The following is a 16,886-nucleotide window of genomic DNA, read 5'->3' as shown; positions in this document are numbered from 1 at the left end:
GACTACAAAAAGAAAAGATTATATAAAAAAGACCCAAAAGAAACTACATGTGATAAGGGTTAGAACCTAGTTTTAGGTTTAGGAAAACATTTCTTCCTCCCTCAAAACTTTATGTAATTTAACATTTCTATCACTGCCTCTTGATATTTCCACTCCTTTCTTAATGTAATACTCTTTCTCTCTTAAAGCCCTTATCCTCTTTGGCTTGACATACAAGCATTATTCTCTATTTACAATCTTATATTTAAATGATTTAGCTTTCACACACCTCAAGTATAATAAACATAATGGTTGAGTTAGTAAGTTTTTCTTTACTTATTGCTTTACTAGTTTGCCTCTGTATTTCCTGCTATTTTCTAGAATTTCTCATAATATGTAAATACTTACTTAAAACCTTTATGATGCAATTCTGGAGGAAGGGAGGTAGGAAGAAATAGTTCAAAATAAGTGATGGCCTTTTGCATTGTTACATCAAAAGGGCACATTAAAGGCCGCCATTCTTCTAGCATCTCAGCTGTCGAATCTGCTGGAAAATATCTAATAAAAAGGAAGGTTTTCATGTATCTGATCACTGGCTAAAAACTCTCTAACATAAATACATGATTGACAAAAAAGGGAGGAGGAGCATGTTAGCTTACAAGAAACACATTTTAACTCTAAATACCCTGACACACTTAGGATAAAGTAAATTTTCTTCTTGTCTAGGGGACTTAGAAAAATGCTACAAAGTCGATAAAACTCAGATAAATTACAAAGTAAGTCAAATCACCTACAAATTTAAACATGGTTGTATATTTTCTTCCTGTGTACTATGTAATAGCAATAGAAAAAAATTTTGTCTATATAAAAACTGAGTAACAGTGAACTGAAGTGAGAAAGAGAATATCAATTGCTCAGCACGTGTGGCCAAACCATTTATCCACACTGACCACAAAGTCCTCCTATAGAGAAGAGAGGACTGGACTAGATGATCTGGTGCTACAGGGTCTAACGTTGTACAATTCTATTAAATGGGCAGGGGCATCCTTGGGATAGAGATTTACAAAATCAAAATCGGAAGAGTGTGTGTGTGTGTGTGTGTGTGTGTGTGTGTGTGTGTGTGTGTGTATGTGTGTGTTGTATGTGTGTATGCATACACACACACAAAATGAAGGGATGAAAAGGACCCAGGTATAATTTTTTAAATATCTATTAAGGGGTTTAGAAGAACAAAAGCATATGAGAAGTTCTGATTTGGGTATGGCCAAAAAGTTAGAAAACCCTTTCAAATTAGATTTACACATCATATTATCAAATCCTATTACATTTTATACATTTGTGTTAATTAGAATCACACTTCATTCCTTGATGTGAAAATAAAATTACATTCTCATACTATTTTTGTTGAACTTATTACACATTTATATGCTTGGTCATTGTTAAACAGGTTAGAATTAAAAGAAAAATGCAGAAAATATTCTGCCTTCAAAGATTTCATACATCAATTCTCCTTCCTAATTTTTCAGAGTCAACTATTTATTAGCCTGGTGATCCAAAATAAAAGCTTAGGTGCTCTATGAATTACCCAACCTAAAAACCAGCAAATACCTCAGTGATGATTAAGTTTCCAGTGAGGAAACACATAGGCCAAGAGAGTAATTGCCTAGTACAAAATGACATTGCTCATTGGTGGCTTATGACTCAAGTTACAACTTAAGCCTCTTAAAGGGAGACACTTTATATCCTGAATATACAATTGCCCGAGACTGAGTATAGTAGATAAGTAATAAGTATCTGATTTGTGAAATAACTTTAACTCATATTACAGCATACGATAAACACAGGGATTTCCATTCAAAAGAGTTCCCCGTATCCATAGTAGGATAAGTAGTCTCAGAACAATGTGATAAACAAGAGTCAGAAAATATTTTTAAGTCCAAAGAACTGTACAAATATTAATTAACACTAAATTCTATACATATTTATATTTAAACAGGAGAATATGGAAGCTAAAGGCAAATATTCTACGGAAAGAGAACACACTAGAAAAAATGTATGGACCACACCTTCTTGTTACACTCAATTTTAATGCAATTCCCCTACAATGCCCATTTTGAAAAAGATTTTTTATCTAAGTAACAATAACTTAGGATAACCTTTAAAATAAATGTGATTATATATAAACTATGGCATTCTTATTTTATAATTGGTGACTATACACCATTTAAAATTTTCTAAATTTATAAACGAAATCTGAAAATTTCACTTTAAGAGTTGGAAATAATATGTTGACTATTATCACAAGGTCAGTGACTAACATCACAAGGTCAGAAACTATTTATACCTTTAATTTCCTCTTCAAAGCAAATTAAAGACAGGGAAAGGCCCATAGAAACAACATGAGGCTTTATATAAATTGAGGAGCTACTTACGGTCGGCAGCTTTTCACGAGTGTTTTGAGAACATTTTCTACAGAACTGGGGGGAGGAGGGGAAAAGCCATTTGATAAATTAGTTCAATGTATTTTAAGAACACATCTAATTCAATTAATAAAAAAAGACTCTCTAGATATGCTCATAAACTTAGATATTATCTGTGTGCATGCAATTGCTAATCTCCTCTTTCATACAGACAGAAGTGTAAGGATTAACTACCTACACTCCATAATCTGCTCTTTCCTTTGCCCTCCTTTGCTCATTCTCTGCTGTAAACTAAAGGGAAGAAAAGTAGGAAAAGGACAAATCATATTCAATCATTACTAAGTAGGCAGCAATGACCAAACTTTTCAACACATCAAGGAATATGCTCAGTGGCTTAAAACTTCAGAGAGTAATTTTAAATTTTTATTAAAGTGCTTTTATATCAAAATGGCGGACAAAATTTGGTGTGCTCCTATCAGCAACTGCCAAAACTACTTTTCTCTAACCAACTGATGAGAGTTCTGTAACACTCCAGGGCACTTTATTAGTTGAGTACCATTAAAGGCAGCAACTTATTTTCCAACTTGTGGGTGGTTCAAATGAATATGGAAAACAAATATTTGTATATTAAATTTATAATGAACATTTCTGTGTTAATAATAGTTTAAACACACATGAAGAGAATGGAATTTTTAAAGTATTAACTGGACCAGTCAAAAAAGGTCAAATGCAAATAAATAAAGCAAAGGGGCAATAGGTAATTCTGAAGTGGAATTTTAAAATAAATGTGTGACCACTTATAGTATGATGTGCACAAATAAAAATAAAGCAAGTCCCATATCTCAAGGCAAAAGTTACTGGGAAAAGGGTAACTTTCAGGCAGTACTTCCAACCTGACACTTTCCCATTAAGCTTCTTGAAATTCTTAAATCCAGAAGTCTACCCAATTTCTCTGAAAGCTTAAGCACTAATCTGCAAAGAAATTTCAAGGACTAACATAAACCAAACTCAGTAACAAGTAACCAATGTATCATATAACCAAGAGAGAAAACTAATTTTATTACTTGAAGCAGTAAAAATCCTCTTTAGTTTACAAACTATTCAGAAAACAATTAACTGAAGAGGAAACCAGACTACAACTCATAATCCGAAAATAAAAATATGGCCATATGGCTAGAGAGCAATCATGGAGTATTTCCTCTGGTTATCAGAGAGATTCTACCTTCCTTCATAAAAAAAGCTAAGCAAGCTCTGTTGAATGTGACTCAGCTGGTTGGAGCATCAGCCCACACACTGAAAGGTTGAGGCTTCAATCCCTGGCCTTGGTCAGGGTGCATACAGGAGGCAACTAATCAATGTTTTTCTCTCACATCAATGTCTCCCTCTCTCTGTTCTCTGATAAGTAAATAAAGAGATAAATAAGTAAATAAATCTCCCCTAAAGACCACAGCTATGATTTTTTTCTTCTGGGCATTGCCAAAGGACTTATAACAAAGCTATGTGTTCATCTATATTTATACTTAATTTATTTACTTACTTACAATGCTCAATAAACATTTTCTATCGGGGAAATAAAGAGCACAGATCTTTGACTTTGGACTGAAGAATCATATTTAGAAATAAATTAATAGGCAAGGTTTAAAGAGCCATCTCGTTCCAAAATAAATATCAGATCAACTTAAACACGTTTAAAAAAGAAAATTCTAAAATGTAAACTTTCTGCCCAAGGATATAAGCAGAAGATCTATAATTTCCACAGTTTCTGAAGTTTGTGTTCATGTTAACTTTTCATTTATTTTATTGTTTCTGTGGCAACTCATTTGAGAGTATAACACAGAAGACCTGCTATTTTTACTGGTAACTTTTATATTCTACCAACAAACTTTCATGTAATGGGAGAAATAACTTTAGAAAGCAAGTCATAAAAAGCTGCATAGCTAGCTATGTTTTGTCCAGTTCCCTTCACTCTTCAGAATAGGAGGTTAATTATAATACTTGGTAGCTCTCAATTCACTAAGAGGAATAGGGTATGTGGGAATGTGATTTAGTTCATCTAAATAAAGTAAATTTCAAACCCTCCTTATATATAAGGCTGTGCCATTGGACTTATGCTCTTTATCCAGAAAAGGGTACAATCTCTCTAACCTGTGATATCTGTATAGTGACCTTTTGTGATTCTTGTAATCTCTCAAGATGAAGGAAACAATGTTTCTGTTTAAAAATAAAATAAAAGGTTAAGGCTAGATGCTACTAGACTATGTTTTAATAATTTTTAGAGGGAGTGAATTATCACTACAAACTTTTCCAATTGCTGGAAATTTATAATACTAAAGTGATGACAAATCAAAACACTCTCGTTTTAAATCAAAAGGGATCTACATACAGATGGACTAAGTTTTGAATTGGTTTCTCGTACCCTCTTTCCTTTTATAAAGGCATGTTAAGTTGAAAAGAAAGCCCTGTATCATGTAGTGTGGTTCACAGCTTGGCTTAGAGTCAGACATATCTGATTTGAATACCAGTTCTGCTACTTACTAATGTAATATTACAGCCTCAGTTTTTCCTATAAGAGCAATAATACCTACCTCTCATAAGGCTGTTATAAAAATTAAATGAAGTAACGTAAAGAAAGCAGCTACCTGGCTCAGAATTAATCACAATAAATGATAACAATAATTATTATTTCATACACAGCCAAAATAAATCATATTTTCAATTTCCTTAAGAATTAATTTTTGGCCCAGCTGGTGTGGCTCAGCAGTTGAGCATCGACCCAGGAGCCAAGAGGTCACTGGTTTGATTCCCGGGCGGGAGGCAACCAATCAATGATTCTCTCATGACTAATGTTCTATCTTTCTCTCTCCCTCTCCCTTCCTCTCTGAAATCAATAAAAATATACTTAAAAAATAATAATTTTTGTGCTCATTTTGTTTTTATATCTATTCTCCTGCCTCTGGGTAGCTATTAATTTATGATTTAGAAAATCATATCAAAACAGGAAATTCCTTCCCCAGCAGTCACCCTACTTATTAGGGCAGAGAGTAAATTGTTGTCCCAGTTCTTGAGCTCTTGTCCCAGATTCAACAAATGACTGTGTCAATTTTCCTCTCTGGGCTGCAATTACCTTATGATGACATTCTTTCGATCCCTATGATGACATCAATAAAGTAAATATGAGATACTAGAGGCCCAGTGCACGGATTTGTGCACTGGTGGGGTCTCTCAGCCTGGCCTGTGGGGATCAGGCCGAAACTGGCTCTCCAACATTGTGAGAGAAAAACATTGAGCCCTAACCGGTTTTGCTCAGTGGATAGAGCATCGGCCTGCAGACTGAAGGGTCCCAGGTTCAATTCCGGTCAAGGGCAGGTACCTTGGTTGCAGGCACATCCCCAGCAGGGGGTGTGCAGGAGGCAGCTGATCGATGTTTCTAACTCTCTATCCCTCTCCCTTCCTCTCTGTAAAAAAATTAATAAAATAAATTTTTAAAAAAACCATTGAGGGATCCTGGATTGTGAGAGGGCGGTTCTCGGGTGATGCACCCCGGAATCAGGCTCCTCCTCTCTGGTTCTGGGTGTGTCACCCGAGAACTGCAGCTGGGCAGCTCCTGCGTTGAGTGTCTGCCCCCTGGTGTTCAGTGCGCATCATAGCTATCGGTCGGCCGATCAAATGGTCACGTAGGCATATATATATGGCAGGGAGGCCCAAGGAAAACCAAAAGATTTGGTCTCTAATTAATCTAATTACTAAGAGAGTGGACTTCTACAAACCTAAATATTTCTCTTCCTACCTCCTCCCTTACCTAACTATTAGGACAATATTCACTTTGAATATCCAAAGAAATGTATAGCAAATGATATGTTCAAGATGAGGGTGGGATGGAATGCCCATAGCCAGAAGTACTTTCAGTGTCACTTGACAATTCTTGAACTAAAATTTAACTTTAGAATAGTCACATTTGGTTTTCAACTAAAAACAAGGGAAACTATAATCTTGGTATATTCTATATACCTCTTAAGTTACTTATAATTAAATGGTAATTGCTTATACAGTATTTTTTTCTTAAGAATGTACTTAACACTTCCTTTACCGTAACTCAATTTCACCTGCTTTCTCTAAATCAAAACAAGTCCACCATCAATCAGTCAAACACTTTCCATCTCATATCTAATCTTTTAAGATCTAATAGCCCGACGGGTATGGATCATTGGTTGAGCATTGACCTATGAACCAGGAGGTCACAGTTCAATTCCTAGTCAGGGCAAATGAGGGCTTGATCCACAGTAGGGGGCATGCAGGAGGTAGTAGATTTATGATTGTCTCTCATTATGATGTTTCTATCTCTCTCTCTCCCTCTCCCTTCCTCTCCAAAATTAATTTAAAAAATATTTTTTAAATAAAAAAAATCTAATATTGCTTAGTAAATCAACAAGTAGTCATTTTTCACAGCCAATTCACAGAAATTGGGGTCAAGATAATTTACCATAACAAATGTATATAAATAAAGTGTGACATCATCATCAATGATGTAGCATTAACATTGATTTTCTATTATAATCACTTTTTTTAAAAAGTATGCCTCTATGCCAAGTGTTAAGAAATTGTCTGGCCCTGGCCGGTATGACACCAGAGCACCGAAAAGTTGCTGGTTCCGTTCCAGGTCAGGACAAATGCCTGGGCTGCGGGCTCCATCCCAGGAAGCGTACAGGAAGCAGCTGATCAATCACATCGATGTTTCTCTTTCTCTTTAAAAATCAATTTTTAAAAAAAATCTTTAAAAAAACAAACACCAAACACCTAGCTTTAAAAAAAAAAAGTTGTCCTAATCCTGACCACTTGTGTAAAAAGAGCATGCAAAACTGCTGTGACAGCAAGTCTAATCAATGTGAACGAAATAGTTTTTAAAATTGCTTAAAAAAAATAACAAGTTTCCAAGAAGAGATCATTGCAGCATAGACAACTTTTCATTTTTTTAAAAATTTGATTTTAGAGACAGAGAGAGAAGGGGAATGGGGAGAGAGACACATTGATTTGTTCCACATATTTATGCATTCATTGGTTGACTCTTGTGTGTGTCCTGACCGGGGACTGAATCCACAACCTTGGCATATTGGGACGCTGCTCTAACTAACTGAGCTACCCAGCCAGGGCCACAGAGACAACTTTTAGAAGAAACATGATTATAGTCATTAATAAAAACCAACCACCTAGTCGCTAATTTCCAATAAAAGTTAAAGTAGAACTTGTTTAAAAGCACATAAAATGATCTTCAAATACTGTGTTAAAAATCATTATATCTGAAATCAATAAAAATATATTTTAAAGAAATCATTGTAAATACCATATTAATAATCATTGTTTATTAACAAAACTGTAAACTATTTTAAATTTCAACAGATCCTCAGAGAAATTACTTGTATCATGTTAAATTCTGTAGCTAGAGATCAATCTGTGGTTACTACCAGTAACTTAAGTTTAGACGTATGGCCACATGTATCAAACTCCCAACAGAGGTTAAGAACATGTTATTGCCATGTGTTGAAAGGGGATCAAAAGATTTAACTGTATCTTAAAAATAAGAGCACCAATTCAAATGCCATGAAGAACAAGTATCAGAAAAGGTAGACATATAATGTCTCCAGAGGCAAATTAATATGAAAAATGATTTAATCCCCTTAGAACAATATACCTAAAAGAAAAATAGATATACTTAAAAAAATATTTTTAAAAAGTAAAATGAGTTATACAGGCCCAAACTACTCATGATACAAACATGTAAACCTTTAACACCAAACAAGTCTGAAAACTGGTAGTGATAAGACTAAATAAACAAATTTACATACATAATTCAAATATGAATTGCCCATGCCCATTATGTAAAAACTAATCTATGCATAATCCCCCTCACATTTTGTTAGTAGCAATACCCTTCCTTAGTGTGCTGCCTACATTTGTAACTCGCAATATGCTACTCCAATTAAGCATATGGAACTTTGTTTTGTGAAATAAAACCATGCCAATTAAGATTCAAATGCTTCTTTTATGAAGTAAACAAGAAGCAATTCTTATGTTGCACATATAAGTTCACAACTACCTAGCTCTTTTCCAATGTTGATCTTTCTACTGTATAAAAAACATCTACACTGTTTCTCCAGTAGAAAGTACAAACAGATGAGGGTGACGAGTCTTTGCCCCTGAAGCAAAAGACAGAAAGACAGGAGGAGGAAGGGAGAGAGGAAGATAAGGGAAAAGAAGAAGGGAAAGGAGAAATTTAATAACCCTTGTTCCAAACAATAAAACTCGTTTAAAAGCGTGTTGCCACACACTGTCCTCTAAAGCAGTGGTTTCAATGATAAACACATTAAGGCACATGAGTTTAAGACCTGAAACACAAACTGTTGGGGGAGAGATCAACCAAAGGACTTATATGCAAGCATATAGGCCTAACCAATGGACACAGACAATAGGGGGGTGAGGGCATGAAGGGGGGGGGGGGTAACGTGGGGATAAGGACACATATGTAATAACTTAATAAGAAAATTTTAAAAAAAGACAAACTGTTAACAAGTGAAGCACCTTTCACTTTTGATTATAAAAATAGTATTCTAAAATTAGTAAGAACACATGCAGCCAGCTGACAAAATTGTTTCAAAATGTGTCAGAACACATCTAAGATGAAAATACTCAAAATACCAATTTCAAAAGTATGCCGTATTAAAGGGCCCTTTAAGGAATTTTCTGTAATAAAGTGTTTGTAAACTCATAATTTTATTTCTTGACTATAAACACTTGCTATACTAGTGTGCTAAATATAATCTTATTTAGAAAAATACATTTTAAAAATGTTTTAAATGATTCTCCCTTAGAAATTCAGTAGACAGAGGAACAGAAAGCAAAAGTACTATCATATAACTTCTCCACTATTCTCTATGTAACCTTTCTGCTTAAAGAACCAGGGCTCCCAGGTTCCTCTGATTTTAAAATCAAGGCTAAGTGTGGCCCTAGCTGGGCATCTCAGTTGGTTAGACTCGAGCATTGTCCTGATATACCCAGGCTGCGGGTTTGATTCCCAGTCAGGGCACATACAACAATCAACCACCCAGTATTCTTTCTGACCCCTTCAAATTGGAACACATTACCATTTTAAAAAGGGGATGCAGCAATAGAGCTCCATTTCACAACATGTGCTGTTTAGTGGAGGTTCACAGTTCAAGCCACTGGACCAATATGGTTCACTCATCTGCCTACAGCATCAATTTTAGCCAAGAGACATATAGGGAAGAATTTTTACTTAAGGAAACATTACCTAATAAGCCCAACACAGGGAAAAAACACATAATGATTTGGATACTAGAAGACCAGTGTCTTAGAGATTTAAAAACAGGAAAAGAGAAAGCAAAGAGTGCTGGACCAGTGATAAGAAAAGAGGAGGGACTGATTAATGAAGCAGAAAACTTTTGATTGTCTGGATAGAAGATAAGAGGTGGCAAACCCAGGCCCTTTAACCATATAAAGGGAGCATTTGGGAAATGCATGGGGCATTTTTAATTATCACGATTATTGGGGCAGAACCCAAGTATAGTAGATACCCTGCAATTCATGGAATAGCCAGACACAACAAAAAATTGGTGCAAGACCTTCAAATATCCTACCTAAAAGTTCACTGCTTTAAACATTTAGTATTTTTTGCATAGTTTTAATGAACATTGATTCTTCTGGGAATACAACCAATGTAAACTGAACAAGGCTGTACTACTTCGTTTTGTTGAAAATTTTATAAGGGGTTATTCATTATTCCGGAAGGAAGGAAGGAAGGAAGGAAGGAAGGAAGGAAGGAAGGAAGGAAGGAAGGAAGGAAGGAAGGAAGGAAACATACATCACACCATCATGGCAATTGCAATTGCAACACCTGATTCATCAATACGATTGCTGTTGCATACAAATATGTAACTAAGATTGTTTTAACAGTCTTAGAATAAAGTATCATTACACTGGCTGTTTTCACAGTCTTAGAATAAAGTATCATTACCTTGGCAATTAGCAGACACATAAAACACAAGGATGTAGAATTTCACTGATAATTTTTTGTTAAAATGCTGTAAATTATTGTAAACCTTTTTCATATGGCACAAAGGGCAATTTATCTTATGAAAATTATATATTGACATTATTTATTCATTTTGGCATTGCTTGTTAGTTTTCAATCTTACTCTGATATTCTCCCCAGAAGTCTACTGCACAAATTCTTTCTGCCTCCACATATTAATGTTTCTTTTACCAATTCATCCTTTGCCTCTAATTCCTCACATGTAGAAATGGTTAAAAACAATGTCTCCTGATACAAAATAACTACACCAACATCATTACATAAAAATTATGACACTCGCCAAAACCGGTTTGGCTCAGTGGATAGAGCGTCGGCCTGGGGACTGAAGGGTTCAGTAGCCTGAAATTAAAGTTATTTCCCTTTCTCTACCATCATACTTAATTAAATCTTATGTTATTCTTTATCCTGGCACTAGCTTTTATTTTAATGTCCACTCATAATGCTATTCTTTCAAGTTCTTGTACTTCTTATACAGAATACTGTATGTTCTAACCTTTTTTCTTTTAAATCCAAACTTACTCATCATAAGTAGATGCAAAATCTGAATACCATACTGTGTCTTTTAGTGTAATAATCTGCATGTTTCAAGCACACAGGTGGGGCAAAAGTAGGCTTGCAGTTTTGAGTATATGAAACAGAGCATATTTTTGTATTACTATTAATTATTTTCCATACAAACAACTGTAAACCTACTTTTGCCAACCCTGTACTGTTTTCATAATAAATGACTTTCCTATTATTTCTCTTCTGTGATGAAGACATTTATATTTACGTCACTGAGTGTAGATAATGAGCATAGATAGGTTATACTACCTACAAATTTCATTTAAAATAGTTAACGACAAAATAGAAAAGGGGATGCTGAGCCTGTTAGAGTTGAGAATCACTGCTTTAAACAAAGCGATAATTTCAGCAGAGACAAAATGTTTCTTTAAAACACCAAGAAGAGCCATGGTAAAACTTTTAAGAGGTTTCCACAGGGGCAAGGATGATGTGAAGCTTCAGGAAAAGGCATGGTAATAAGCACAGGGAGGAACTATAAGCACTGACTGACACTTAGTGATAAGCTCTAACAAAACTTCCAGGAAAACAGCTGGTATTACTTGAAGAGGAAAGCCACACAGGACCTGAAAGGAAGTGGCTGCCTTTGCAAAGGTAAACTGCCAGGGCAAAAGTGTGAAACTTAGTTATGAAGAAGCAAGGAAATAACATATTAAAGAAGAAATTGTCTTAATTTACCAAAGACTTTCAGAGGCAGCCCAAAAGAATCAGCCAGGAAATTCTCAGAAAGAGAGCTGATTTTGAACACAGTTTAAAGGTCCCTGAAATCTATGAAATGGTGATTCTAGTACACACTTCAATGGGCTCGTATTTTAAATAGACCCAATCCAGTCTATGGCATGCTCCTTCAAACAAAAACTCCTAAGGAACCTTTACAACACGGCTTTTATGTTAAACTTTGGGTTTTCATATTATTTATACAAACATTTGAACATTATACCATTTAGTTTCATGATAAATTTTCTAGTTTTATGACTGAAAAATGGGTTTCCTTGTTTTAATACATGAAATCTTGAGGAAATAAATGACTTCTGACCACTCTATTTGTGATCACTCTCCAAAATCCAATTAGGGCCTAAGTTCAGGATCAACTATGGTCATTTTCTTTTTTACTCTTTCCATTTACATCATTTTACTACTTACTTACCTATTACCCAAAAGCTCTTAAAATCTGCCATCTGCCATGATTTTTAAAAAATTCTACAAAAAAGACTGCTCACTTAAGTGAAGCCTGAGGATTAATCATAGATTAAATGAACTGAACTGGGGAGGCTACAAGAAGTAATGAGATAATGTCAACATGTGTAGGATTGAGAGTGAAACCACAGAAATCAATCATTAAAGAAGACTGATCATTAAAGAATCATTAAAGAATTTTTAAAAGCGAAAAAGGAAAATAACTAAAAGAGCAGTTAATTCAGAATAAAATACAAAACATACCAAAATTAGAGATCTGGAAGAGTCATGATGCATATTCAAGCAGCCATAACCAGCCAGAGATTTATAAGCTTAGTATGTCTAAGCACTAGTAGAAAATAACATAAACTAGGGACTGTACATTGAATAGTTTGTGCTCTCAGAAAAGTCAAACAGTAAAATTGATGCTTCTTCTACTGGGTGTGTATGCCCCCTGGAATATGCAAAGCTCCTCTTCTTAAGGCATTCGTTGTACTTGAAGAATTAAAACACATGTGGATGTTTTTTGAAGAATGCCAAATATGTATTACTTTTAATGACAAGATAATAGATTTTCAAACAAAATCTCTTGCTTTCTTTGGCCATTATGGTGATGTTAGCTGTTAGAAATATTTTGGCGGAAAATTCTTAAGTACAGCTTCAGATATAGTTTAAAGAGGGCAAAAATTAATTTAGGAGTTAAGTTACATTGAATTGAATATATTAAAATGTACATTTGCTAGCTTATCTCAACCCAGTATTTCTCAACTAAGATCAAATTCCTAAAAGTCCCCCAATGCTCCCAAAGAAGTTCTTTAAATGGAAATACTTACTTAGGAAACCAATTTAATCCTAGGTGCTCTGTCTTGGAATACAATATTCTTTCCACCATGTCATAAAGTGGTCTCCAAGGTAACTCCAAATCATCTCTTGAAAGAAGTTCCTTTTTCCTAATTAGGAAAGGTAAACACATATATATGGATGTGTGCAAAGGTGTGTGTATATTACACATACTACTCAGGGAGGACAACTGTTAAATGCTGCTGTCATCACAGTAGGTTTTGCTTTTCCTCATCCAGTGCAATTCACTGGCAGAATATAATATAGTAGGGAGTAGGAAGAGCAATGCACCAAATTCTTGCTGCTGCTCAAACCTCAAAGAGCAATTGGTAAAAGAGGGCATTTACATTGTGCCACCATCACTATAGGTGAATTTCATATTTTCCCACACTATCTATCTTCACTAAAAGTTTCCAGCATTGTGACTGGTACCCTGGGATAAGCAGAAGAATAAATGATCCCTATATTCTCAAGGATCTCAAAACCTATATAAGAAAAGATAATTAGTATAAATAAAATAATCAGACAACACAGAGTTCAATGTGTGCTAGAGAAAAGAAAGCTTCATGGAGGAGATGGAATTTTAATTAAAAGGTTAATTAACACATGATTTAAACTTATAAAGTTCTCGCCCTAGCCTGTTTGGCTCAGTGGATAGAGCATTGGCCTACGGACTGAAGGGTCCCGGATTAGATTCCAGTCAAGGGCACATGCCTGGGTTGTGAGCTCGATTCCCAGTAGGGGGCGTGCAGAAGGCAGCTGATCAGTGATTCTCTCATCATTGATGTTTCTATCTCTCTCTCCCTCTCCCTTCCTCTCTGAAATCAATAAAAACATATTTAATAAATAAGTGAACTTATAAAGTTCTCATTCCCTAAAATCTTGAAAAAATCCAAAATCATAGGAAAATTGACTTACTTTAACAAGTTGATCAAGAGACGGGCAAATCCCTGCATCATGCTGATTTCCAGTTTTGGAATTGATACCAGCTCATACAATAACTTGACAAAAAGAACATGATCTTCTTTGCTAAATTTTCTCCCATAAAGTCGAATATATCTGCAAGAGAAAAAAATCAATATAGCCTTTAAAAATAGGTATGGTGACACATCCATGTTCCTTGCAACAGTATTCACAATCGCCATGTGGAAGCTACATAAATATCCATCAACGAATAAATGAATTTAAAAATGTAGTATGCACACACAACAAAATATTATTCAGCCTTTAAAAAGAAGGAAATTCTGACATATGCTACAACATAGATGAGCCTTGAGGACATTATGCTAAAAAGTGAAATAAGCCCATCATAAATATAATACTACAGGAGTCTACCTATATGTAGTATTTAAAATAACCAAAATCATAGAAACAGAAAGTAGAATCATGGTTGCCAGGGATAGGGATGAAAGGGAAAACAGGGAGTTATTCAACGGGTATACAGTTTGAGTCATGCAAGATGAAATAGTTCTAGAGATCCATTGTATAACAATGTACATATTGTTAACAATACTGTACTGCACACTTAAAAATTGTTAAGATAGTAAATGTATACTTCTTGCCACAAAACTATGTACTGTAACAGTATTCCAGATGTATTTGATGTTAATCATTTTATATCCACTTATTGTTATGAGGAAAAGAATTATTCTGTATTTTCATTAAGATTGCCAAATAAGTATTTTTTTATCAAAAGGCTTCAAGTCTCATCAACATTTAATAATCAATGAAAAACATGGCTGTCTTGCCCTGGCTGGTGTATTCAATGGTTAGAGCGTCAGCACATGCACAGAAGGGTCTCGGGTTCGATTCCCAGTCAAGGGCACATACCTGGTATGCAGGTTCGAGCCCCAGCCCTGGGTTAGGGTGCATGGTGGGGGGGAGGGGACACACGCACGACCAATTGATATGTCTCTCTCACATGGATGTCTGTCTGTCCCCCCCCAACCCTTCCACTCTCTCTAAAAATCAGTTGAAAAAATACCCTGCAGTGAGGATTAACACCAAAAAAAAAAAAAAAAAAAGGAAGACAAAAAATATTGCTCTTATTGTTACATGGTCTTAACTGGCCTTTGGTCATAAGTTACCTCAAAAAAGTGTCTCTGCCCCTTCCTACCCCACCTGGGCACATGCCTAGGTTGCAGGCTTGATCCTCAGTAGGGGGCGTGCAAGTGGAGGCAGCCCATTGATGGTTCTCTCTCATCCATGTTTCTGTTTCTCCCTCTCCCTTCCTCTCTCTCTAAAAATCAATAAAAACTTTTAAATTATCGATGTTTCTATCTCTCTCTCTCTCTTTCTCTCTCTAAAAATCAGTAAAAACATTTTAAAAAATACTGGGAGTATTATATGCAATAAAGTTGTTTCGCCTGGCCAGGTGGCTGTTGTTTGAAGCTCAGCACATACACCCATGTCACACACACACCCATTCGATTCCTGGGCAAGGCATATACCCAGGCTGTGGGTTTGATCTTCAGTCAGGACAAGCATGAGAGGCAATCAATTGATGTTTATGTCACACATTAATATTTCTCTCTCTCTTTCTTCCCTTCTTCCTTCTCTAAAAATCAATGGACATATCCCAGAGTGAGGATTTAAGAAAAAAAGAAAGAAAAAGCTGTTTCCAAAAAAAGGTAATTTAAAAACAAAATATTGAGAATAAAGACTAGGAATCTTCACTTTAAAAACAATTCCAGTTTGTTTTCTGTATATTTAGGTTCATTCCTTTTTCCAATTAATTTTCATGTTATATTTTAGGACAAAGAATTACTATTAGATGCCTCAACATACTTAGAAAGCTTGGTAACAGTCATGCATGAACTTCTGAACAGACTATTTACGCTATCCTCCCACAAAGGGGGGGGCACACCGAATAACAGTAAAGGGTAATATCAAAGCACTTTTCAACTGCTTCCTCCTAACCACCTTATAGTGTATTAATCAACCATTTTAATTTTTTTTTTTATAATTAAGGGGCTTTTGGCTCAATTTTTTAATTTTTTTAAACATTTCTTTTTTAAGTATTTTTTTTATTGATTTCAGAGAGGAAGGGAGAGGGTGAGAGAGATAGAAACATCAATGATGAGAGAATCATTGATTGGCTGCCTCTTGCACACCCCCCACTGGGGGACCGAGCCTGAAACCCGGGCATGTGCCCTTGACAGGAATTGAACGCTCTATCTACTGAGCCAAACCAGCTAGGGCTTAAACGTTTTAATTTTTAATCATATAAAGAAAGATTGTGGAAACCCAAGGAGAGTAATTATTAAGAAAATGTACAATACTGCCAATGTTTTTTCTATTCTACATCTTGATAGTTTACTGCACATTACAAGGAAGTTTAAAGTAAAATATAAAATTATACAACACTATTGTAAAAATTAGTTTGGCTAGAGGCTAAAAATATTGGTTTTCAATACAAGCTTTATCATTCACCAGTTAATTTTATTCAAGGCAGTCACTGGATTTTTAATCAATCTATATCCATCAATAAAGTAAAATTAGCATCATTTCAGAGAAACATTAAGACTATTTTTAATTATAAAACATGCAAGACACTTGGCAATGATATTTAATCTTAAGTAAATGTTTTATTTGGGGTAGTTCCACTCAAAAGACAAAAGATGGAATTTTAACTTGAAAATTTAAAAAGCCAGAAAGAATGTAGTATATTCAGGGGTGGTCATCCAATATGGAAAGTCACCCCAGAGAAAAGATGGCCGAGTTTCTTTATTCTGAAAATATAATAAACAATAAAGGCGAGATGAAAGGTTCTGCCCTCACAGGACCAGTTGCAAAAGAGTGTGCAG

The 16,886-nt window shown here is 35.1% G+C and overlaps 1 protein-coding gene across 10 annotated transcripts in view; it reads right to left on the bottom strand.

Moving 5' to 3' along the window:
- The window catches only part of PSME4 (proteasome activator subunit 4), a 72,080-nt gene extending 57,817 nt beyond the window's left edge, over positions 1-14,263 (bottom strand). For 8 of the 10 annotated variants that reach the window (XR_002827021.1, XR_002827024.1, XR_002827028.1 and 5 more), the window contains exons 1-4: positions 13,999-14,240; positions 13,074-13,190; positions 2,412-2,456; positions 388-537 (exon numbers count right to left, since the gene is read on the bottom strand). Coding sequence is in view for 4 of the 10 variants with exons in the window: in XM_023746830.1 (XP_023602598.1) it covers positions 388-537; positions 2,412-2,456; positions 13,074-13,190; positions 13,999-14,225 (539 nt within the window). In the remaining 6 variants the exon portion in view is untranslated. Of the gene's footprint in view, positions 1-387; positions 538-2,411; positions 2,457-13,073; positions 13,191-13,998 lie in introns of those variants that run through there. The other 2 variants (XM_023746839.1, XM_023746851.1) reach the window with 2 other exon arrangements.
- Positions 14,264-16,886: the final 2,623 nt, after the last annotated feature.

The sequence above is a fragment of the Myotis lucifugus genome, unplaced genomic scaffold (genome assembly GCF_000147115.1).
Source record: "Myotis lucifugus unplaced genomic scaffold, Myoluc2.0 scaffold_6, whole genome shotgun sequence".
NCBI lineage: Eukaryota > Metazoa > Chordata > Mammalia > Chiroptera > Vespertilionidae > Myotis > Myotis lucifugus.
The sequence above is the reverse complement of the archived record's forward strand: the minus strand, read 5'-3'. Positions and strand labels throughout refer to the sequence as shown.